The 22968-nt window shown below is 47.3% G+C and overlaps 3 protein-coding genes across 3 annotated transcripts; 2 read left to right on the top strand and 1 right to left on the bottom strand.

The window, feature by feature from the left end:
- The first annotated feature begins 1152 nt into the window (after positions 1 to 1152).
- On the top strand, positions 1153 to 4421 carry LOC123071550 (ethylene-responsive transcription factor ABR1). The gene is made up of 2 exons (XM_044495127.1): positions 1153 to 1625; positions 3225 to 4421. Exons 1-2 carry the CDS (start codon positions 1292 to 1294, stop codon positions 4049 to 4051), a joined length of 1161 nt encoding a protein of 386 aa, XP_044351062.1. The 5' UTR covers positions 1153 to 1291; the 3' UTR covers positions 4052 to 4421.
- Positions 4422 to 6248: 1827 nt separating this feature from the next.
- On the top strand, positions 6249 to 10751 carry LOC123071548 (protein LIKE COV 2). Its single transcript, XM_044495126.1, has 8 exons — positions 6249 to 6520; positions 7540 to 7592; positions 7675 to 7784; positions 9147 to 9314; positions 9756 to 9853; positions 9997 to 10123; positions 10233 to 10362; positions 10438 to 10751. The coding sequence occupies exons 1-7, from the start codon at positions 6401 to 6403 to the stop codon at positions 10334 to 10336; spliced, it is 780 nt and encodes a 259-aa protein (XP_044351061.1). The 5' UTR covers positions 6249 to 6400; the 3' UTR covers positions 10337 to 10362; positions 10438 to 10751.
- An 806-nt stretch (positions 10752 to 11557) lies between these two features.
- LOC123071547 (polypyrimidine tract-binding protein homolog 3) lies at positions 11558 to 15983 on the bottom strand. Its single transcript, XM_044495125.1, has 15 exons — positions 15727 to 15983; positions 15516 to 15596; positions 15320 to 15391; positions 15147 to 15223; positions 14804 to 14885; positions 13867 to 13996; positions 13556 to 13620; positions 13412 to 13461; positions 13290 to 13331; positions 13034 to 13085; positions 12857 to 12902; positions 12740 to 12753; positions 12499 to 12597; positions 12275 to 12418; positions 11558 to 12164 (listed from the first exon to the last, which is right to left on the bottom strand). The coding sequence occupies exons 2-15, from the start codon at positions 15570 to 15572 to the stop codon at positions 11775 to 11777; spliced, it is 1320 nt and encodes a 439-aa protein (XP_044351060.1). The 5' UTR covers positions 15573 to 15596; positions 15727 to 15983; the 3' UTR covers positions 11558 to 11774.
- Positions 15984 to 22968: the final 6985 nt, after the last annotated feature.

Genomic DNA, 22968 nt, shown 5'->3' with positions numbered 1-22968 from the left:
AAGCAGGAGGGGCGGGTCCGGCTGCGTCCGTGGACGTATGACGGGCCGGATTTGCCACATCCGGTTGCTGTACATGCTATAACTCCTTAAGAAACAGTAGACCCCATCAAACCAGCGAACATACCATGTTCCAACCACGCCTAATATTTTGCGAAGTAGTCAAGGAGCGAGAGCAACACGAGCAACATGATCCCTCTAAACATTGACTGACCGGCCTGTTATCCATCCAACCTCCTCTGAGCATATCCCGTTATCCCTATGCTGAAGCAGTCCGGTCACTCGTCAGTGGCAACTCAACGAAACAATCCACCACCGTCGCGCGCGGCGGCAACCTGAAGAAAGTTATACCACTACTACTAGACTGTCTAGACAGTTCGTTGGAAGGAAAACTACCCAAGGAAATGATCAAAACCGTGACGGGAAAAAAGGAGAAGAAGAAGAAAGGAAGCGAAATCAGATAAGCACGCTCCACATAACGGACTGCTCCTCCTCACCGCTGACCGCGTCAACCGGCCGTCCAGGGTGCGTGAACCACGAACGCGCTCCTCCTCCCTCATGTCGGCGAAAGCGATCGGTACCGGAGCAAGTAGTGGAGCAGTAAGTAAATCGGACCCTGGTTCTCAAAAAAAGTAAATCGGACCCCAAGCCTCAGATAATACAACACGAGGCTGTGTATTCGAGCGACATCGAATGCTGATCCAATGGTGCCGACCTGCGAACTGTGTATCAATTCGATCATGCGCATTGGCCACCGTACAAATTCCCCCGTTCACACCGGGGACTGCTTGGAATGTACCAGTACTGGTAGCGTCGTGTGCTAAGTGGAAGCTACGTGAATTACCAAGAGACCTTCGTTAATTCAATTTATAATCCGAGGGGTAAAACTCGCACATTGTTTCACCGCCTCGGATCGTCAGAGGCAGGAGGAAGCTGAAGCTTTTCTTCAGAAAAATAAACGAGAGCATAGAGCTGAACTGGCCTCTGCCTCCCCGTTTGAAACGAACTTCTCATGACGGCTATTTAGCCACGTTTTTTTCCCTCTCCCTTTCTTTCTTTCTTTCTTTCTTTCTTGCTGATTATTAGTGGCACGTACGTAGAGCGGCTGGTGCGAGTGCTATATATGCCAAGGTCGTCCCCCCAGAAATGTTCGAACCGTTGAACGAAATTAAACGGGAGAGAGATAGATCGTACTAGCTCCCAGCCTCACGACGACTCTGCTCTGCTCTGCCATTTGAAAAGAAAGGAGGTGAGGCGCTGTTTTTCTGCGCTGGGCGGGCGGCGGGCGACTTTGATGTGCTACGAGCTGGCGGACCAACGTGGACTGCACGGCAGCGGCGGCCGGACGGTGAAGGGCGAGGGCAGCTCCGGGGCGCCGTCGGGAATGACGACAATGGCGAGCCCGGCGGACTTCATGTCGGGCTACTACCAGGCGCAGGAGATGTCGACGATGGTGTCGGCGCTGTCGCGGGTCGTGGCGGAGGACGACCCGTGGGCGCCGTCCGGCTCCGGCGCCGGGGCGGAGGGGTGGGGCTGGGAGGAGCAGCAGGCAATGCACGCCGCCGGAGGAGGCGGCTACGTGCACGAGCTGGGGAGCTTCCCCGGCGCGCCATCTTCAGAGTTCGCAGGTAACAAACAGTCAACACACGCATGCTATTGAAGCTTAGCTTGGTCGGGAAGAGTTTCTGAGTTTGCATGCTCTGCTTTTGCCTTGGATTTGATATTGCTCCACCGAGCTTCGCACGCTCTACTTTTTTGCCCGATCACATTTTTGCATGCTACTCCAGCTCGAAACGTGTCAGGCATGGGCAAAATCACCTTTCCAGAGTATACATCTTATGCATTCAGAGGTTTTTTTTTTATCGGATGCATTCAGAGTTTCTTTTTTATCTGATGCATTCAGCGGTTTATTACTAGTATCCTAATAAGCTTGTAAAATAAAGGAAATGTCTATATCCGTCGGTGAAGCAAACGAAGTGGCTCACCCCCTAACGAAGAACTCATTTAGTGAAAAAATTTGTATGTTTTGGGAATCTATAATCCCTGATTTTATTTCTCACTATATTGTACTCCCTCTGTTCTATAATAGTATCAAACACGTTTTTGTATTATAGGATAAGGGAGTAAATGATATGTCTGTTATCAAAGGAATAAAATCTGTTGCTTTCAAAAACACACGCTATAGCAACTTTGTTCTACCTCTAGTACAAAGTTATACTAAGCTTGAGACAGTTATTTTGAGACGGAGGGAGTAATATTTTACAAGAATATTTTAGAGGTAAAAAAACTAATATTGGCACCCCGGGTGTACATCATTCGGCTTATAACTTAACTTAAACAAGAAGACAATCGATGAAGTTCGAACCTTTACGTTTCTAGCTCTGATCAGGTCATAAAGAATCGGTGAACACGTGTAGTGCCAGTTTTGGTCAGTGCAGAGCCCTAGGCACAAAATGTGTTATATGAAGAGAGTTATTTCTTGGAAATAATAGAGGAAAATGCGTGCGGAACATGCAAGCGCGCGCGACCATAACAAACTGGTCGTACGGAGGAACGGCGTGTAGCTCAAAGTCGAAACGTCGGACGGAACCGAGGCGCCTGGATTCCTCGTAGCTGACATAAGGAAAATGAAACGAACCCTATCTCTTGTAATCCACTGCTGCACAGTTGTACGCCATTGAACCTAGTCTTGTAATCCACTGCACCTCTGCAACGCAACAAAGACACAGCTAAGTCTTCAGGTAGTACGTAGCATTTCATCGTACATATGTATAAAATACAGTGCATCTTCGTGTCATGTACGTAGGAGTACATGCCAATATGTCATGGATGAGCTTGCGTGACGCGCATACAACAACGAGAATACGGTCGAGAGAGTTCATTTCTTTCCTGAAAAGGCAGTTTTTTTCCTTCATTTTTTCCTCCTTTTGCAACGAAAAGCGGTTCGAATTCTTGAGGTGGTGCTTATCGCTTTGCTGGAAGCATGAATATCTTTTCTCTACTGCTTTCCAGTTCACATTCCTAAATTTAACCCCTCGGTGATCGGGACGGACGCGCTTTATTAACACCTTGCAAATCGCGTTCGGGTGCATGCACATACACACACTGCATGCGCGAGTGCACAACTTGGAACACGCTTGCGCTGCCTCGCTTTGCATTCTCTCTGCTTTTGCTTGGCGCCTCGTCCCCGTGACACCGTATAAATATGCTTCCGCGTCCGTGCGCAGGGTCGGATCAGAGCTCGGACACCCAGAGCGCGAGCGCGAGCGCGGCGACCATGGAGGAACACCGCTCCCGCTCCCCGGCGTCGTCCAACGTGGAGGCGGCGGAGGCGCCGCGCCGGCGGTACCGAGGGGTGCGGCAGCGGCCCTGGGGCAAGTGGGCGGCGGAGATCCGGGACCCGCACAAGGCGGCGCGCGTCTGGCTCGGCACCTTCGAGACGGCCGAGGCCGCGGCGCGCGCCTACGACGACGCCGCGCTGCGCTTCCGCGGCAGCCGCGCCAAGCTCAACTTCCCCGAGGACGCGCGCCTGCACCCGGCCACCGTCGCCCCCGCCGCCGCGCCGGCCCGTGTGCCGATCGCCGCGGCGTCGGCCTCGACGCCCGGCATGTACGCCGGCGCCGGGCCGGCCTCCGACTACCTGCGCTACCAGATGCTCCTGCAGGGCAGAGGCGCCGCCGCCAACCAAGGCAACCTTCTCTCGTTCTACGGCGGGGGCGGCGGCGGCGGCGGCATGTCCAGCTCGTACGGCGGCGGCATGAGCAGCTCATATGGCGGCGGCGGCGGCACCATGAGCGGTTTCCTGGGCTCCTACTACTCGTTCCCGACCTCCTCCGTCTCGGTGGCCACCGTCCCGTCATCCTCCTCCGCGTCCTCTGCTCCGGGCCACTACTACTCGTCGCCGCACGACTCGCAGCAGCACCAGCAGCAGCAGGGCAACGCGGCGGCGGAGTGGAGCTGGGAGAGCGCGCTGGCGCCCTACCCGGGGACGACGACGGCGGCCTCCTGGTCCGACTCGAGCCAGCAGCCGTACCACCCGCCGCACACCCAATAGCGCAGCCGCAAAGCCAAGGCCAAGATTCTGCGCCGTCTCTGGAAGAAAGAATAAGTTGTGTACGGAAGGCGACGGAGACGGGCGCAGCAGCAACCAGCAAGCAGAGGAAGGTTGAGAATGATGGCGTCACTCACCGAGGGGCATGTGTTGATTGACAGCTATGGGCGTGCTCATTTTGTTCGTTCGTTGATTATTAGTTTGGGAGGTGGTGCGGGTCGCCCCGTTTTTAGTACTTTCTGCTTTGGTTATTACTGCAAATTAAAAAAAATGGAAGAGCGAGCTTGATGCTTGCAGATGGGGATTGGATACTTTTGGGGAGGTTTAATCAGAGTCATTTGGGAAAAATAATGAATGTTACGTGCTACCTGGACTTGTAGTGTGTTCTCTGCAAAACATGGCATGGATTAGTGATTCCTAGTATCGATTTTCTTTAAAGAAACCAGTGTTCGAACAAGAAGGGATAGTACTCTCTACCATAATATTATGTCGTTGTATGTAGGGAGTATTATACAGACGCGATCCATTCCACGGCCGGCCAGTGAAAAGAGATGGTGTCATGCTCTGCTACGCTCGGCTTTGATGCCTGTTTGTTTTGCATTTGTGGCGATGCCATTATTTTCCTTCTACTGACCTTTTTGTAGCTTTTGATCGTTCTTATCTTGTTTAACGAATCTATGCCACCATACTCAAACACTCATGTCAATAAATACAATCTTTTGGCTCACATCTAAATTCTTTCACCTAGGAGGAGATACTTCTCACTTTATTTTTTTTGAAACGGAGGCAAAAGTTTTGCCTCGTCTCATTAATTAAGAAGAGTTTGGAAATACATAGACCCCAAAAAATAAGCCTAATCTCGCGGCATTAAAGAACACAGACGCTTAGCCCTTGCCAACCTCCGTAACCCAGCATCGGTCTTAATCTTAGATGTGATTACAGTTGGCAAGGATGACACATTTCTAAATACTCGTGTTTCGCTCGTTCCAAATCTTCCAAGAGACCAACATGACGAGGGATGCAAGACCCTTTCTCATGTTAGCATTGACGCCCACCGTGTGGTGCCACCACTCCATCACGGTGTGGAAGTTGCTCCAGCTAGTGATATCCAGATTGGTCAAACCAATCCAATTTTTGATCTCCCTATGAATATTGAGCATGGTGCACTTCCTTTTAACAATAGTCTATCGACCTTTTTTGCCGCCATCAAATGCACCCCTCAACCCTTGTCAAGACATATTAAAAAGAATCTTGTCTGGAATTGTTTTTGGCGTAAAGAAGAAAAGAAAAATAATTTTTGAGTAACTGGAAAGAAAAGAAAAATACTAATGCAACATTACATAGACTTGTATGGGCCAGAATTGGGCTCAATTATTTCCACATGAGAAAGAACTGGGAGGCTCTCCTAGTGTCGGCCCATATTAGGCCTACGGGAATATGTTCAGCGGCTACATCTTCCTCCTTTTTTTGAAAGGATTCCTTCCCTTTTTCTTGATTTTCTTTGAGCGACTCTCCCGAAAGCAAAAGGTCGTAGGAGCACTAGTAAAGAGCTTCGTAATTAATGGTTGAACCACAATTACCTATCCTTTCACCAGCACTCAAGAAAAACTGTGCCTATTTGATCACAAAATCGCCCGTTTAATCTAAAAATCTGCTCCCCGCAAATAAAAAACTCTAAAAATCTGTGATTAACAGGCCGGGGAGAAGTAGCTGACCTGCCTCAGCCCACCATAACGATGTGGTGGCCGCAGTGGGGCGCATGGAGAGCGACCGTCGAACAGACTCGGACGGGTCTCCGGCCAGCCTCCGTCCGGTCGGACCCGATGGAGCCGACGTCCGTCCCTTCCTCCTCCGTCGCGTCACACTCGCTCGGGCCAGCTCAACGCCAGCGCGTCCAACACGGCGCCAGCTTACCCAAACAGAACCCAACCCCCCACAAAGGCATTCAACGACGCGCTCGGCCGCTCGGGCGCTGCCTCGCTGACGCCGTCACGGCTTGTCGTTACCGCCCTGCGTCGCACAGCAGGGATAGCCGAGGTGCCACAGACCGCCGCGTGGCGGAGCAGGGGGCAGCCGACGCGAACTGGCTCGCGGCGTGACAGGTGGGCCCAGCCTGTCATAGGGGTCTTCGCTTGGACTTTGGACTTGGTGGCTCCGCCACGCCACCGCTTGACGCCTCCCTTCGCTCGGTTGCGGACTCCGCCACCAACCGCTTGCTGCTACTTTCCGCCAGCCGGGGAAAAGGCAGCCGCAGCCGCAGCCAGCGACGCCTCACCTCACCTGACCCCCCCTCCTCGCCCCGCCCCCCGCCGCACCGCCCGCCGGAAGGTTCTAGAGAAGGAGGGACACGCCATGGCGGAGGAGAAGGAGTCGACGTCGGTCCCGCTCAGCCAGGCGGCGGAGGCCGTCGACCCCGAGGACCCGGCCAAGTCGCCGCCGCGCCCCAGCTCGCCCACCACCTCCACCCGCAAGGTCCGGATCCATCCAACCCCGCTACCCCGGTGGCCCAATCGCGCGCGCGTGCCTGTGCCGCTGCCGTAGGGCCCCGCCGCTGCGTGTGCTAGTATTTCGGGAGTTCTGGGCGTGGTTGTGCTTCATATGGTCGGATCTGCGCGTATGCCAACACGTTTCCCGTGCCCGCTCTCGTGTGCGGCGGTTGCTAAATTCAGTCGGCTGTGCTTCTAGACTAGTAAGTACGAGTTTAGCTAGGTTATCGAATTTTCTACAATAGTTCTGGAGATTATTGGGGATATGGATGCTGTTCAGGAGACTGAAGCTGTCTTGAAGCTTTCTTCATAGTTAAGAGTAGTCAGGCCGTTCGGCCCTGGGTTTTGTTTGTCCATTTGTGCCTTGTGGTGGCTTAACTTGAGATATATGCTTAGAACACATTCTCTTATTTGGATACGATTAATTTGTCTTATCTCCTTAGTGTCCAGGTTACTATTAATGAATTTGGATGTGCTGGTGTTCCTTTTCTGAAAGCGCTGTCAACTCGTGGTACTGGGAAGCCACAATTGAGAAATGCTGGTCGTCTATTTGTGCAAGAAGGCACCCGGTAGCAATTTGAGGACTGCGGTGTTGTATTAGGCTGTGTTCGGTTTACAGGGAATTGAAGGGGATTAGCAGAGATGTAGAGGGATTAAATCTTCTACAGGTCGAAATCCCCTCCAATCCCTTTGAGAAGGGATGCAACTGAACAAGGCCCCAAGCGTTCAAAACATGGTGAATGTGTGGGATCATACCCTTATTTAGGTGCTAAGGTAGCATCGAAACATGGGTTTGCACTGCATAGTGCATACTATTGCTGGAAAGAGGTTATGAATGAAAAAAATTAATCAAGATCAGTAAGCTTAATAGGATAGTATATAACTCCGACACAGCTCTCTAATGTTGTGATCTTTCCAATGTTTTACCCAAAAGGAGCTGCATCCACAAGACAGGTCATTTTTTTCATTTCACTAATTTGCTGATGGTTGCTAAATTTTGTGTAGGCATGCTGTGCTGTTCTTCAGAGTTGGGTGTCGAGAAAATTTATGACCGGATGGTACATCCTTCACCAGAAACAAGTTAAAACATGTTACCAATACTATGCTTACTGATCTTCTTTTGTTTCATGTTCTTTTCAGCGTAGTTCTTTTTCCTGTGGCTTTCACGTTCTTCATCACATGGTGGTTCGTTCAATTTGTTGATGGATTTTTCAGCCCACTATATGCAAAACTCGGAGTCAACATATTTGGTAATTCTTGTACTTGTACTTTGGTCGTGCTGTCTATGGTAGTTCTGAACTTACTCCCTCCGTTTCTTTTTAGTCTGCGTATAAAATTTGGTCAAAGTCAAACTTTGTCAACTTTGACTAAGTTTATAGAAAAAAATATCAAGATTCATAATATTAAATCAATATTATAAGATGCATCATGAAATTAATTTTCATACCATATAGCTTTAGTATTGTAGATGTTGATATTTTTTTCTACAAAGTTAATCAAACTTTTAAAAGTTTGACTTTGACCAAATTTTATATGCAGACTAAAAAGAAACATAGGGAGTACTAACTTAGAATTACAAATACTACATTGGAACTTCTAGTTGTATATTGTGTGATTATAAAGGAATATCTAGTAGCATCTCATTCATGCCACCATACACCTAAGAATTGTAGGCCCTTTAGCAAGCAATCATAATATCCAGCTTTATGTTTAAGTAGGATATTATAAGCTAATATTGATGGTATTGGCGACCGCATTCTTGAACAATAGCCAATTTTAACTTAGATCCTCTACTGCAGTAATGATTTTATAGCACTTAAACACGTACTTATATGCTACGTTGCACAGATACTTTAGAAAGTGCGCGCATCCAGCCGGATACTGCCCCGATACTGCCCGATACGTATCCCGTAAGTATCCTGTGATTTGTTAATTTAAAAAGAAGAAAATAGTGTTTGATACGTCTGGGATACCTCTCGGGGTACGTTTTGGATACGGCAACCCCTTCTTTCGACGTGAAAAACAGAAAACTCCTCGATTCCCTCATGGCGCCGCCGCACGTCATCAATTCCCAGCTGGCAGCTTGTCCCCTCGACTCCTTGGAGCAGGCGAGCAGCCGCAGCCTGTAGGTCTCCAACTCTCCATTAATTCTCAGCTCCAATCCTCTCCTCTCCCACATGTTCTTCTCTCCTTCTCACCTTCTGAATTCCAATCCAATCGACGCTGATCGGTCGCCGGCTCGTCGCCGGCAGAAGACATCCATGTCTCCCTTGCAGGAGCTATGTTCTCATCTCCCTCTCTTTCTTTGATCTCTCTTCTCCATCTCCTTCTCTGAATTATGTACGTAGGTGTGAAGACTTCAATTTCTTTAATAAAACAGTATGTTTCCTACCAAAAACTCGTTATTTTTTCATATCTTTAATAATTAATATGTATATACAGACGTATCCCCGTATCCTAGTTTTTAGAAAATTGACGTATCGGGCATATCCCCGTATCGCGTATCCGATACATATCCAAGTATCCGTGCAACGTAGCTTATATGGGACGCAAGTAATTCTCTTCATCATTAAATCATTGTTTATCTTTATTTTTTCACCGACACTTTGCAGGTCTTGGTTTTCTGACTTCTCTGGCATTCATATTTCTGGTTGGAATATTTGTTTCTTCATGGGTGGGTTCAACTGTCTTCTGGGTTGGAGAATGGTTTATAAAGAAAATGCCATTTGTAAAGCACATATATTCTGCATCGAAGCAAGTCAGCACTGCCGTTTCACCAGGTTATACTTCATATCATATGGGAAGCTTGAACATCTATTTCTCATGTCTTACAGACTGCCTTTAATGTTATTTATTGCCATTACGTAGTTGACGTCTCTTGTCATCAGCAATGGACCGATTATTTGTTCTATGCTTACAAATGCTCTTCAGACACTTTGCTGGTAGTTAATACTTCTCTCAGATGGCTTGAATTACATATAAGTGTGCAAACTTAGTTGATGCCTTATCCTGCAAAAACCATGTGAGCTATCTGAGTGGTTTGTCCTTTTTCTAAGTTTTACCCCCATTCTAACTATGTCGTAGATCATTTCTTTGTACTCCTTTTGGTGCATCTGTTTCACAGCAGGGTTATTTTGTGTTGACTTTGTTCTGTTTGTTACAAGAGTATCACAGGACCTACTGCGCATGATGATTTATCACAATATTAATTTTTTTGACAGATCAAAATACGACAGCATTTAAAGAAGTTGCAATTATTCGGCATCCACGTGTTGGTGAATATGCATTCGGATTTATAACATCAACTGTTGTCCTTCAGGTATTTATTTTTCACAAGGATCTTGCTATAGTTTGGTTATAAGCAATGCGTTATTGAGAAGCTTCATTCTATATGTGCCATATATGCTTCATGTGGTAAAATTACAGCTGTTTCATGGTCTCATGTTTTGTGTTGTACTGCAGACAGACAAAGGTGATGAGGAACTGTGTAGCGTTTACGTGCCAACAAATCATCTATATATTGGTGACATCTTTCTCCTGAACTCTGAAGAGATCATCAGACCAAACTTATCCATTCGAGAAGGAATTGGTATGATGTCTATCCTATTTTGCTTTACAGGCTTCTCCCCGTGTTTGTTTCTTGCTGGCATAGCTGTGAGCTGATAATGAAACTTCCCTGAAATCATTCGATCCTGCAGAAATTATCGTTTCAGGAGGAATGACCATGCCACAGGTAATTGCATCGCTAGACCCCATCCCAAGGAAGAGCCAGAGCATCCGCCTGAATAGAATAATGACATGAGAACGTGTGAGTCATCAAAACAATGGGTGAGTAGTCCATGAGCTCAGTTGCTCTAACCATTCTGCTTCATGCTTGCTGATATTGGCTTGCCCATCAAGCAGGTCGCGAATGGGTGGATGGGACTCCAGTGCTGGTCTGTTTGTGCTGTTCGTTTCTTACATGTAAAATGTCGAGGTTGGATACGGGAACGTGATGACCAAGCTGGACGGAAGCATCGTAGTGATGCCCTGGAATACTGTTATGTGACACATGTTGTTTTTCTCTGTTTGCTGACTGGTCCAAAGTGTTAACTTCGATGCACCGGTGGTGTACAACTAGTGTGCCTGATTACATTCATTTGTAAGAGTGTGTCGTGTAATACCATGTCGACTTCGTTACTATAGTATACATACCATGCTGACTGGTTTCTTTGTGAGCGTCTCTTTGTTTCATGGTCTGCTGTAATATACTCCCTCCGATCCATGATAAGTGAGTGTCGTGGCAAAAGAGCATGAACGCTGCTTATTATGAATCGGAGGGAGTAGTAAAAGAGCATGTGCATTTTGCTGATCCAGTTTTGGTTTGGAATTCTTTACCGGTGATATAATGATTTAACTTGCTAGTTTTGGAGTGTGGATTTAACTTGCTATTTTTTGTGGAGTTCTGTATCATTGATATAAAGTTTATTTCACAAAATTGGATCAGTGAGATTTAGTAATATGAATCTACAACATTGCATAGTATTAGACGTACTTTTTTCTCAAAATATTACTGTTAATTATAGAAGTCTCACTGGTGACAGGTCCATTTAGGTTGATTGAAAAACGTTGTCTCATCTTACCGTCTTCCGCTTTTCGACCAAGGTTGGCAAGCATTCATCGTAATTTATTTTTGTCAAACTTGCCCTGCATCCATTAAAACCAGGAGCCAAACGGCTCGACAGAGAATACAGTTCGATCTACAACACAGGCCACAAAGAAATAGAAAATTACAATCAGACCCTACATAAGGCACACACGCTTTTCAAAATCAAACTTTGATCATAAATTAGATAAATAATGAAAACATCATTTCAATACAAATTCAACAGTATAATTTATCAGATACAATACACATTCGGTTGGTCGAACTTATGGTCTGAAGAGAGTATGGTTTAAATATCTATGGTCCCAGCGTAATACATTAGTATGTATTATTGTTAAAGATAGTCATTACTAGGAAGAGAAGCAACGACTCATATAATTGCAAAAAAAAATCCATGATTGCAAGTTAACAGGTAACAAAGAAGCAAACCATAGCAGGCTAAAATGGTACAAACAAGCTGGCAGCAGTTTACAACCATCACACAAGATACAGGTGACAATCCTTGGTCATGGCGCAAACAAAGACAGGTCCACATAACAAACTTGAAAAGTTTAGAAAGAAAGGGGGGTCATCACACTTTTTCCAGGAAGAACTGCTATATGTTATGCATCTGGGAGAAAGAAATCCTAATGGTGGATCCCTCGAGCTTGCTCGCATGCTTACAGACCAGCGCTTCGGTCGCCTCTTCCTCGCTCTCAAACTGCACAAGAGCCTGCGTCTTGCCGCTCGCCTCAAACAGCTTTGACTTGATGATGGTGCCATGCTCACCTAGGTGTTCAAGGATTGCGTCCTCAGAAATCTCTGGTGAAAGCGCTGAGATGTGGATGATCTTGGTCGGAGCACAGCAATGGCGGTAGTTCTTCGCCACATTACTGTTGAACCGGTTAAGATTGGAGGTTGAGTAGTCATGTGCATCAGGAGCGGGGGTAATACTCGGGTACTTAGAGAAGTTCACTTCCAGTTTCTGTCCAAGTAACATTGCTCCCTGTAGTAGGAAATAAATTCCAATGGTATCAGGGCGATATATACCACAAACACGTAATGAAGTAGAGCGAATGAATGAACTGAGGTAGGAGTCGAGTGACCACAAAGCACCTTTAAATAGTGTATAGCAAGCTCAGCCTGAAGCCCATCAGCCATCTGGACAAGGGCATGGTCTGGTTTGTTGCGGAGTACCTTGATTCTCACTATATTTCCATAAATAGAAAATAGATTGAAGAGCTTATCCGCATCGATTTTCTGCAGATAAAGGTAAGATAAACGAGATGATTATGATTTGAACAACTTGGAGAGTGCATGGCAAGTTATGTCTTACTTACATCACTGTTCAAGTTGCTAACTATAAGTGTACAGCGATCATTGGTACCAGTCACTCCAGGAGGCAATGTTCCGCCAAATGCAGCAGCAATCACTGCAGCCTGCCCCATCAGATATAGAAACATTGTAGCAGCAAAAGCAAATGCTTTATGTGAGATAATGATATAGTTTAGCGAAGCACAGAATGAAGCAGTAAAAACTAACAGACAGTGCAGAATTGGGACGACTTGAAAAAATACAAACCTGTCCATATGCAGCTGTAGCCCGAAAAAAAAGATTGAAGGAAAGAAGTTAATACACTTTTAGTAAGATGACAAGAGTGAATAATGAAAAATGTGAAGGAAAATTGCAATGCCTTACCTCCAGGCTGTTGGAAACCAAAAAGGCTAGGATCATTATAACCAAGCTGTTCAAAGTAATAGATAAAACAGAGGCTTAATACTTAACTTACCCACTCAAATGATCCAAACAAAAATGCAACAAAAATTAGATAGTAGAAACAATAATAGAAAATAAAACAAAGGAGTAAATAACTACCTGAGAGGATCTTGGACGTTGCTCTGTGGGCAAAGAAGGATTTGTGAAATCTCTGAGGAAGAAGAACAGAAATAAGCGTCTTTCAGAATCTATATATAACAAGGAATAAAATAAACGTATAATTACATACAACATTCACTTGAGAAACCATAATGTGCTGAAATCTGTAATGGATGGAAGCAACTTCTACTAGCTGCTCAACCAAACTAATAGAAAATAAACCAAACCAAAATAAAATAAAAGTAAGTCATCTTACCTAGATCTATCATTGTTGTAGTGAACTTGCAACTCGCTGAGACTGGGAATTCAAGAAAATAAGATCAGGCTCAGGAGTAAACTATTCCAAAAAAAAAACAGGGGAACTGCTTGAAGACATACTTTGAGTACTGAATATCTAGCTGGCAGCAACCATCATAAATGTTCCGTCCCTGAAATTATTTATTTTGGTGGATGTCAAGAAATTCATAGCAAAAGCATCTGGACATTAAGTTCTGAAAGTTGTATATGCAACAGGAGGCTTACATGCAAAGCACCAGCTGCTTGTATTGCACTCTGGCGTGACTGAAACTGTATAAGGGCTTGAAAACCTACATCACCAAAAATGAGTATTGTAATAGCAAACACGAGTCCTTCTATTCAACATGTGGTAACATATCGATAATTCTAGTGGAAAAGGATATGCTCTACTGTGCTAGGAAATGGCTAGGCTTTTTAAAAATATATGCAGTTGAAAGCAACATGAAAAACACATCACAATTTCCTGATATCTAAGAAGAAAATAAGCATGCATGCAATACAAGAAGAGTGAGAATTAGAGACGGGAAGAATCTGACCAGCAGTCTTTTGAAATGTGACAATCTTCTCCACAAATCCATAAGGGGAAAACACTTGATGAAGCACTTCGACGGTCATAGGATAGAGCATATGATGAACGGTAACTAAGAGAATTCGGTTGGGTTCATCCTGAGGTCCAGCAGCAGACGAGTACCGAGAAAGAATAGAGGAGAGAGAGAGAAGAATGAATAGAGAAGAATAGGTATCTAGTTGGAATAGAAGAGAGTAGAGAGAGCATGTAAACTAAATCAGTAAGCTACAGCAAATGATGAAAAAGTAGGTGAAAATAACAACAATACGAAAAGTTAATACATTTTATATGGAATGACTTATTTTGCTTTTCTTTTAATTTCTTAATTAATCAGTAACAGTAATATTACATGGTTGCTGGCATGAGAAAAGAATATTTTTTAGCAGCACACGATGAAAGGACCGAACAATAAAAATAGATTTCAGCAACCTAGTACCTACTTCATGGAAGACATACACATTATGTCCAAGAATGTATATCACAATGAACAATTCAAGGCTCAAAAGATTCACTAACTGATAAATGGATGCAACTAAACCATCACATGCGGTTGGGTAAGAGCTTATAGGCTTCAAAGTTCTGAACAACGGGCACCTAACTTTCTAATGTGTGATGATCTCTTCTAAGAAAATGATGATTTTTTTTTCTTGCATCAGTACCTCATTACATTGTGCATATAATATTTTTGAAAAGCCAGCTGTTCATTTTTGAACTCTTGGTCATTTAGGTTGGTATATACCGTGAAGCAAGAACCCACGCTCTAAATAGAAGGAATGAAAACAGGCCAATATGTTTACATGCAGAGATCATAGATTACAGAAATGCACAAAACTGCTAATTACCTATAGAAAAGCAATCGTGCTAATAGAGTATAGAACCCAAAGTGCAGCTGGATAATTATGTACCTGATCAGGATTCCGTCCATGAGAGCTCTGATCAGTAGTCAGTTCCTGGTGAGATGAGTACTGCAAGTATACGTTTCTTCCCCTGATATGGCATGAAAACTGACATCACTATCTGATTTTGTAAATTATAATGGAAGCATAGCAACGTTAAGTAAAAAATTAATGGGAGCATAACAACATTAAGTAAGACAATGACATAACTCTCTGCTATTGTGGATAATAATGACAACACACAGAAACATAACTCAAAAAGTAACTCTACAGACAGAAAACGGCTGACACTGAAGCACCAAGAGGAAAATTCTTTAGGATGCACCCACATCAGGTCCAAGAAGAAGATTACCTCACGCTAGGTTGAATTGTAGTGTAGTATTGGATGGCGCTGATTGAAGCAGACAGGTCCTCCATCTGGACAAGGGCCTGCAGTAGCAGCGGCACAAACGCCACATTACAGTCATACAAAGCTGCAAACGCGCATCCTGAAACTAGTGAGAACGGATGAGGCCGAGAGGGCACCTGGTTCTTGGTGCGCAGCATGACGAGCTTGGCGACCGCGCCAAACGGCTGCACCACCTGGAGCAGGTCAGTCTGCACGCAACGAGAAGACCGAAAAAGATCAAACTTTGAACCGGACAACAGAACAATCCGGGCGAGAAATTCCGCCGAACAGCTCTAGAAACTCCAACAGAAAAGGGGGCCAGGATTCACTCACCTCGGAGATCTCATGCCCGACGTTCCGGATGTGGATCACCCTGGAGGGCTCGGCCATCCTATCGTCCCCGACGCAGCAGCTCTAATCGCGCGCAGCGAAACAACAGCAATCCAAGGAAGAACAGATTAGTACACTAGGGTTCGAGAAACAAGTTGGCTCGATCCGTACAGCCGAGGAGACTAGCGCGAGAGGGGCCGGGGAGGAGCCGTACCTTGGCCTGCTAGGGTTTTAGCGGTTGGGCGGAGGATCTAGGGTTTAGCTCGCTGGGGGGATCGCTCGGTAAAATAAGACGAGGGGGGAGGAGGGTGGAGGGGAGAGGGATGGACGGATGGAGAACCGGGGATTTGAGAGGAGCCGGATTTGCTTGGATTTGGGATTAGGTGAGCGCAGGCCTGTTTCTGTTTGACGGGGGCAGAGGGCGAGCGAGCCCGAGAGACCGACAAGCTTTGACGGCTGTACGCACGCACTCGTGGAAGCAAGGGTCCAGTGCTTTTGCGGACTCTTTTTTTTTTTGGAATGCTAGTGCATTTGCGGACTTGTTTGGTTCCATGGGGAAAAAATTCGGTGAGCATTTGGCAGTAAATATCGTGCCCGGCGGTGTGCAACCTGACTCTGGTCGACGGCGAGCTCCGAGAGCATCTCCAGCCGTTCGCCCTCGGACACCAAAAAAGCGCCCCCTAGGACCGAACCGGTGGTAATTTTGGCGTGAGGCGAACGTGTTACCAGCCGCCGCCCCAGTCCGCCCAAAACACGACATAAAATTCATCCAAACTCGACGATTTCATTCAAATTTGTACAAAAACAAAAAACATGATTTAAAACTACATAAAAACGACAACTACGCCTAGCACTACTACGCCGCCGCTGCCGCCGCCTTCTACATGCTGAGGAGCCTGTAGAACCGGGTGTAGTCGTCGCCGCCGCCGTCGTCATCGTTGTCGTCGCCGTCCCTGCTGAACCCCTGACCAGGGTCGCCGACGTGTGGCGGGTTGGACGGCCCGGGCGCGTCCTCGTCGTCGTTGTCGAGGACGACGATGCCACCCTCCTCGCGTCTGCGGCGCCGAGCTTTGATCTCCTCGTAGGCCTGGCGCTGGCGCTCCACCTGCTCGTGGACGTAATTCGCCTTCGCCCACTTGAGGGCGGTCTCGTTGGCGGAGGTCATGTCCTTGTGCTCCTTCTTCACGGGAAGCAACCCCGGCTTGGTATTCGACCGGACGAGGCGGTAGGAACGAGGGGAGGGGCGGATGCCATCGTTGATGACGAGGGCGCCGCTGCAGGTGCAGTGCCCAAGCGGCGTCTCTGGCGGCTCCGGCTTGACGGGGCGGAGCGCCGGCGAACCGGAGGAAAGAGAGCCAGAGCCCGATGACGAGGAGGTCATTGTCTCCATTCTCCACGGCGAGAGAAGGATGGGGCGTCGAGTACTCCGGGCACGGCGTGTTGCCGGCCTCGATGTGGTCGAGGACGGCTTCGAGGGTGCGGCCGGGCACGCCCCACCATTCGCGCCGCCCTCGGAGTTGAGGCGGCCGAGGGGGAGGACGCCGTTGGTGGAGGCAACCTGGTCGATGTGGCGGTGGTCGAAGTACATCGTCCACAGCGTGTGGCTGTCGGCGGCGTACATCGGCTCATTTTGCTTCTCCTCCGACAGGAACGAGCGGATGCGCGCTATCTCGACGCGCCGTTCTGCACCGGTTGGCACCAGGGGCACCGGGACGCCGCCGGCGCTCTGCCTCCACGAGACCGGCACCCGCATGTCCGGGGGCGCCGGGTAGTCGGCCTCGTAGAGGAGACGCGCCTCGTCCTCGCGCAGATAGTGTCGGCCGAAGCCGTTCGCCGTCGCGTCGTCGTCTGGGTAACGCTCGGCCATTGCTTGTGGGCGAGGGAAGAGTGGGGAGGGGCTTCGGTGGTGAGAGGAGGCGAGAGGGGCGTCAGTGGCAAGTTGTGCCGAGAGGGGCGTCGGTGGCGTTCACCGGCGGGGAGGTCGGCTTTTATAGTCGAGGATGGGTAGTGAGAGGCTGCCCGCCGGGTGCCGCGCGGCGGGAGCGGGCGGGACGCACGTCCCCCGCGGCTTCACTACGCCGCCCGTGAGGCATCAATGGAAGGTCGACCGACACGGCAGCGCGGCAGCCTTGGCATTGATTCCCACGGGAACCAAGGCAATGAGAACGACGAAGGCGGCGAGTCGCTGACTTGGCGGGCCCATTCCTATTCGCGCCAAAAACAGTTTCCCCGGCGCCACCAGGAGCCCCCAGCGCGCCGAGTTCAGCCTGGGTCGGCCGGCGCCAAAATCGACCCGAGCCGACGAAAATTGGGCTTCTGGGGGCGCGTCTGGGCCGGCGACAAAAAAGGGGCCTGTTGGGGCGCGGCTGGAGATGCTCTAACTTCGCCGGGATGCTCTCCGCCTCGTGCTCCAGGACACTAGTGGCGTGACGGTGGACACACGTTTCCTTCGGATCAGGGTCAGGGAGTCAGTTGACATTGGGGATATTGTCAACTTCCCTTGCCATTTTGCTAGGGTTTGGGATCCGTTGCAGGTCTCGACCTCGTCGTCTAAAGCGTCGTCGCAAGTGCGCCATGGGGCGGGGGCGGGGCGGCGGTACACGGAGAGATCAACCGGGGTGCATGCAGCCGAGACGGGGATCCTAGGAGGGGGCCCGAGCTCGGGTACGGCTCCAACCATGGCGGATGCGTGACACGTGGGGTGTGATCCAACCGATCATGGGACCGCGAGTAGCTCGGCTGGTGGTATAAATTCCAACCCTTTCCAAAGAGCAAAGTCACGACCTGAGGGTTCAACTATACCTCTAAGATAATCTCCTATAGGCGAATAAACTGAACCAAGCCCTTAGAGAGCAGCTCCCCTCAATGTCAGTAGCCTAGTGATTTCTGCGACACGACGCTTGAAGCCAATGATCTTTAGAAAACAACACTTTGTCCCCTGCACCCGCATGACAGCGCACCAAAATGTGAAACATGTCCTTCACCTGTGAGTCTACCGCCATCGGAAGCCTTGCCATGGTCTTGACGGATCGGTATGGTTAAGACACTTCCATCTCAATCTCAAAGTTAAGCCATGCAAACGGATATCCACTACTCCCCGCCTGCCACGAATTTTCGGTTTACAAACTCTATGCCATGCCACTAGACATTTTCCTCTGTGAATTTCCTCAGAACCCTCCCAAAAAACGTGTGAGACCCTTTATCCACTCCTTCGAGTGCGCAACTGCGAGGATACCAGGAAGTGGGTACTGAACTTGCTCTGTTCAGTTTGGGTCACCTGGTAGTACCATGGCTAGTTACATTATTCTTGAGTGAAAACATTTTTATTTACATGAAGCGTGTAAAATAATTTGTTGTAGTCAATTTTTTTCATGAGTTGAACCGTTTTATTGAATCATTCAAAGTATGATATACTGGCTAATGATAAATTTGTCATCTCTTTTTTAAGATTAGGGATTTGGGGATTCTGGCCCGCCCAGGATTCGCTGCAGGATGCATTCGCTGGTTTAGGGTAAGCGAGAACAAGATAGTGACCCGCCGAAGAAAGTTACCATCATTGCGGCTATCTGAGGCAGTCCATTCTCCTACGAATACCGAGTTAAATACACTCACAGTACCTGTACTCTTCGTATAAACTCACTTTGGTCACTGTATTCTGTCAAACGCAAATTACGGTCATTATGTTAACCTCTGCTGCGCACCATACGGTCACTCGCGTCGAAAACGGCCGTATCTGGCCAGCTGGCATACGCTGACCGCTTTGACCGGTCTATTTTTTGCATTTAGGTCCCTCCACTCCCAACTGCATCGGCCGCGTCGCTTCGTTCCACTTCATGCCCCATCGCGGAGGGAAAAAATGGGGAGCGGAGACAGCGGAGGCGATCGAGGTCGACTAGGGTTTCCCGTCGCGGCGGCTACCATGACCGGCGGAGGTGGTCCGTCGGCCGGAGCGAAAGACGCCGCCGACTCGCTGGATGCTGGAGGAAGCAGCAGCGAGCAGAAGCCCTTCCTCCGTCGACCTGATCATGCGCGGACGCCAGCATACGGTGAGCAATCTCGAGTCTTTTGTTCTTTGAGTTATATCTCAACTCTTTGTCGATTTGTTGTGCGTCGAATCTGTCGATTTTGCTCTGTTAGGGTTAGATGAACGACTTTGCTCTGTTGCTCTGAAATAAAAGAGGGTTTTTGCTCTGTTTTTTGATTTTGCAGAGGAATACAACTATGATTACCCGTGCAGTTTAGGTATAAATCATGGTGGTTTTTTCGTTGGTCAAGGTCGCTACATGAGTTACTGCAGTGGGAAAACAGCTTGGTATGATTATGTGCCGTCTGCAAAATTGAACATGTCTGAATTGGAAAGAATTGTTGAAGATTTAGGGTATGAGATGGCAGGCAGATTAGATGTGTATTGGTGTTTGCCAGGGTTACAAATTAGCACTGGTGGTTTGAGGAAAATGTACTCTCAAGATGCTTGTGATAATATCAGTGCTTGTGTGGTTTTTGGACATAAGGAAATTCAGTTATATCTTGACCATGATCAGAGTTACAGGAACATTGATTGGGATGATGTTGTGGTCTTTCCTGTTAATGAGTTACCTCCTGTGATCAGTCCTAGGAAAGTAAAAGAGGAGAAATTTGCAGAGAGGATGGCTGAGCATAATATGGCAGAGGTGCAAGGTGAATATCATGCAGAGGAGGCTGGGAACATGGAAGATGGGCAAGCTGATGAGCAACAATTCAATGAGGAAGAAATGGAACAATATATGGTAGATGCAGAGGAAGATGATGTGGAACCTGATTTTGAAGAGGAAGAGGAGGAATATGCTGATGAAGAGGATGAGGTAGCTGCTGTGGAAGAGGAACAAGAGGAAGATGCTCAGTCAGCTGTAGATGATGGGAGTATCTCTCATGCTGCAAGAGAAGCTAGTGATTCAGACAATGAGGAAGGCTTTCTGGATAGTGATTATGCTATATCTGATGGAGATGCAGATCTTTTGGAAGATCAAGTTGAAGAAGTGGTAGTAGATATCAAAGGAAAGAAAGTTGTTGACACTGAACTTTCTTCTGATGAGGAAGATCTTCAGATGCCAGATTCAGATGAAGATGAGTTGAAGCACAACTTCAACTCATTCAGGCCAGAAGATATGCATAACCCTGTGTTCAAAGTTGGACAACTCTTCCAATCACCAGAGATGTTAAGGAAAGCAATTAGAGAATACAGCTGCAAGAACAGAGTTGATATCTCATTACCAATAAATGATAGGAAAAGAATTTCTGCCAGGTGTCAGGAAGGATGTACATGGTACTTATGGGCATCTCATGACAGCAGGACCAAGTGTATGATGATCAAGAGGATGACAAATGAGCACACTTGCTGCAAGAAGTGGAAAGTGAAAGCTTTTACTTCAAGATTTCTGTCAGAGAAGTATGTTGAGCATTTCAGGGCTGATGATCACATGAATATGAGGAACTTCAGCAGGATTGTCCAAAAAGATTGGAACATGACACCCACCAAAAGCAAATTGCAAAGAGCCAGGAGATTAGCAATGAAAGTTATACATGGAGATGAAGAAGAGCAGTATAATTTGCTATGGGACTATGCTAATGAAGTTAGGAGAAGTAATCCTGGTAGCACTTTCTATATCTCACTTAACAATGAAGAGAGATTTAGAAGGTGTTATTTCAGCCTTGATGCATGTAAAAGAGGATTTTTGGAGGGTTGTAGACCTATCATTTGTCTTGATGGATCCCATATCAAGACCAGGTATGGTGGTGTACTGCTAAGTGCCATTGGCATGGACCCTAATGATTGTATTTTCCCCTTGGCATTTGCTTATGTTGAAGTGGAAGACACCCACACCTGGACTTGGTTTCTTAGAGCTGTCAAGCAGGATCTTGCAATTATAAACACTGAGCCCTGGACAATTATGTCAGATAGACAAAAGGTAAATCCTGTTTGTATTCAGTTTCATTGATTTTCAGTTATAGAGGTGTTGTGTTAGTAGTATGCAATGCAGTTTCAGTTAGTAGTATGTAATGCAGTTTCAGTTAGTAGTATGCAATGCACTTTCAGTTAGTAGTATGTAATGCAGTTTCAGTTAGTAGTATGCAATGCACTTTCAATTAATAGTATGCAATGCAGTTTCAGTTATTGTTTACTTCAAATCTGCCTGCAGGGACTGATCAATGCTGTGGAAGCCTTGTTTCCTCTCTCAAGTCATAGGTTTTGTGTGAGACACTTATGGCAGAACTTCACAAGAGCTGGTCATAGAGGTGATGTTGAAAAATCAGTTGTGGAAATGTGCCAGAAGCACAACTATTACTGCTTGGGAAGAGAGCATGCAGGAGATGAAGGTTCTCAGCACAAGGGCATATGATTGGCTATATGATCTAGATCCCAACACTTGGGTGAGAGCATTTCAACCAGACTTTGTGAAATGTGACATTCTACTGAATAACAACTGTGAGGTGTTTAATAAGTAAGTGATCAGTGAGCTCACTATCTATATCAAACAGATGCACAACTCCTATTTATTAGTGAGCTCACTATCTATATTTATGCATGCAGGTACATTCTAGAAGCAAGAGAATTGCCAGTCCTCTCTATGATTGACAAGATTAAGGACAATTAACCAGCAGGATGGTCACAAAAAGTGAAGAGATGCTTAAGTGGAATTCTCCAATCTTCCCAAAGATTAAAAAAAGGTTGGATAAGAACACAGAACTATCTAACACATGCTATGCTGAATTAGCTGGAGATGGCATATATTCTGTAGAGGACAAAGGACACACTTACATTGTGGAGATAAATTGCAGCAGCTGCAGCTGTAGAAGATGGAACTTATCTGGAATTCCATGTCCCCACTCAATAGCATGCTGTAGGAGAGAGAGAATTGTTGGGGAACGTAGTAATTTCAAAAAAATTCCTACGCACACGCAAGATCATGGTGATGGCATAGCAACGAGAGGGGAGAGTGTAGTCCACGTACCCTCGTAGACCGTAAGCGGAAGCGTTATGACAACGCGGTTGATGTAGTCGTACGTCTTCACGATTCGACCGATCCAAGCACCGAACGTACGGCACCTCTGAGTTCAGCATACGTTCAGCTCGATGACGATCCCCGGGCTCCGATCCAGCAAAGCTTCGGGGATGAGTTCCGTCAGCACGACGACGTGGTGACGATGATGATGCTCTACCGGCGCAGGGCTTCGCCTAAACTCCGCAATGATATGATCGAGGTGGAATATGGTGGAGGGGGGCACCGCACACGGCTAAGGAACGATCCGTAGATCAACTTGTGTGTCTATGGGGTGCCCCCCTGCCCCCGTATATAAAGGAGCAAGGGGGGAGGTCGGCCGGGCCCTTGGGCGCGCCAAGGGAGGAGGAATCTCCTCCTAGTAGGAGTAGGACTCCTCCTTTCCTACTCCTACTAGGAAGGGGGAGAGGGGGAAGGAA

The sequence above is a fragment of the Triticum aestivum genome, chromosome 3B (genome assembly GCF_018294505.1).
Source record: "Triticum aestivum cultivar Chinese Spring chromosome 3B, IWGSC CS RefSeq v2.1, whole genome shotgun sequence".
Taxonomy (NCBI): domain Eukaryota; kingdom Viridiplantae; phylum Streptophyta; class Magnoliopsida; order Poales; family Poaceae; genus Triticum; species Triticum aestivum.
The sequence above is the reverse complement of the archived record's forward strand: the minus strand, read 5'-3'. Positions and strand labels throughout refer to the sequence as shown.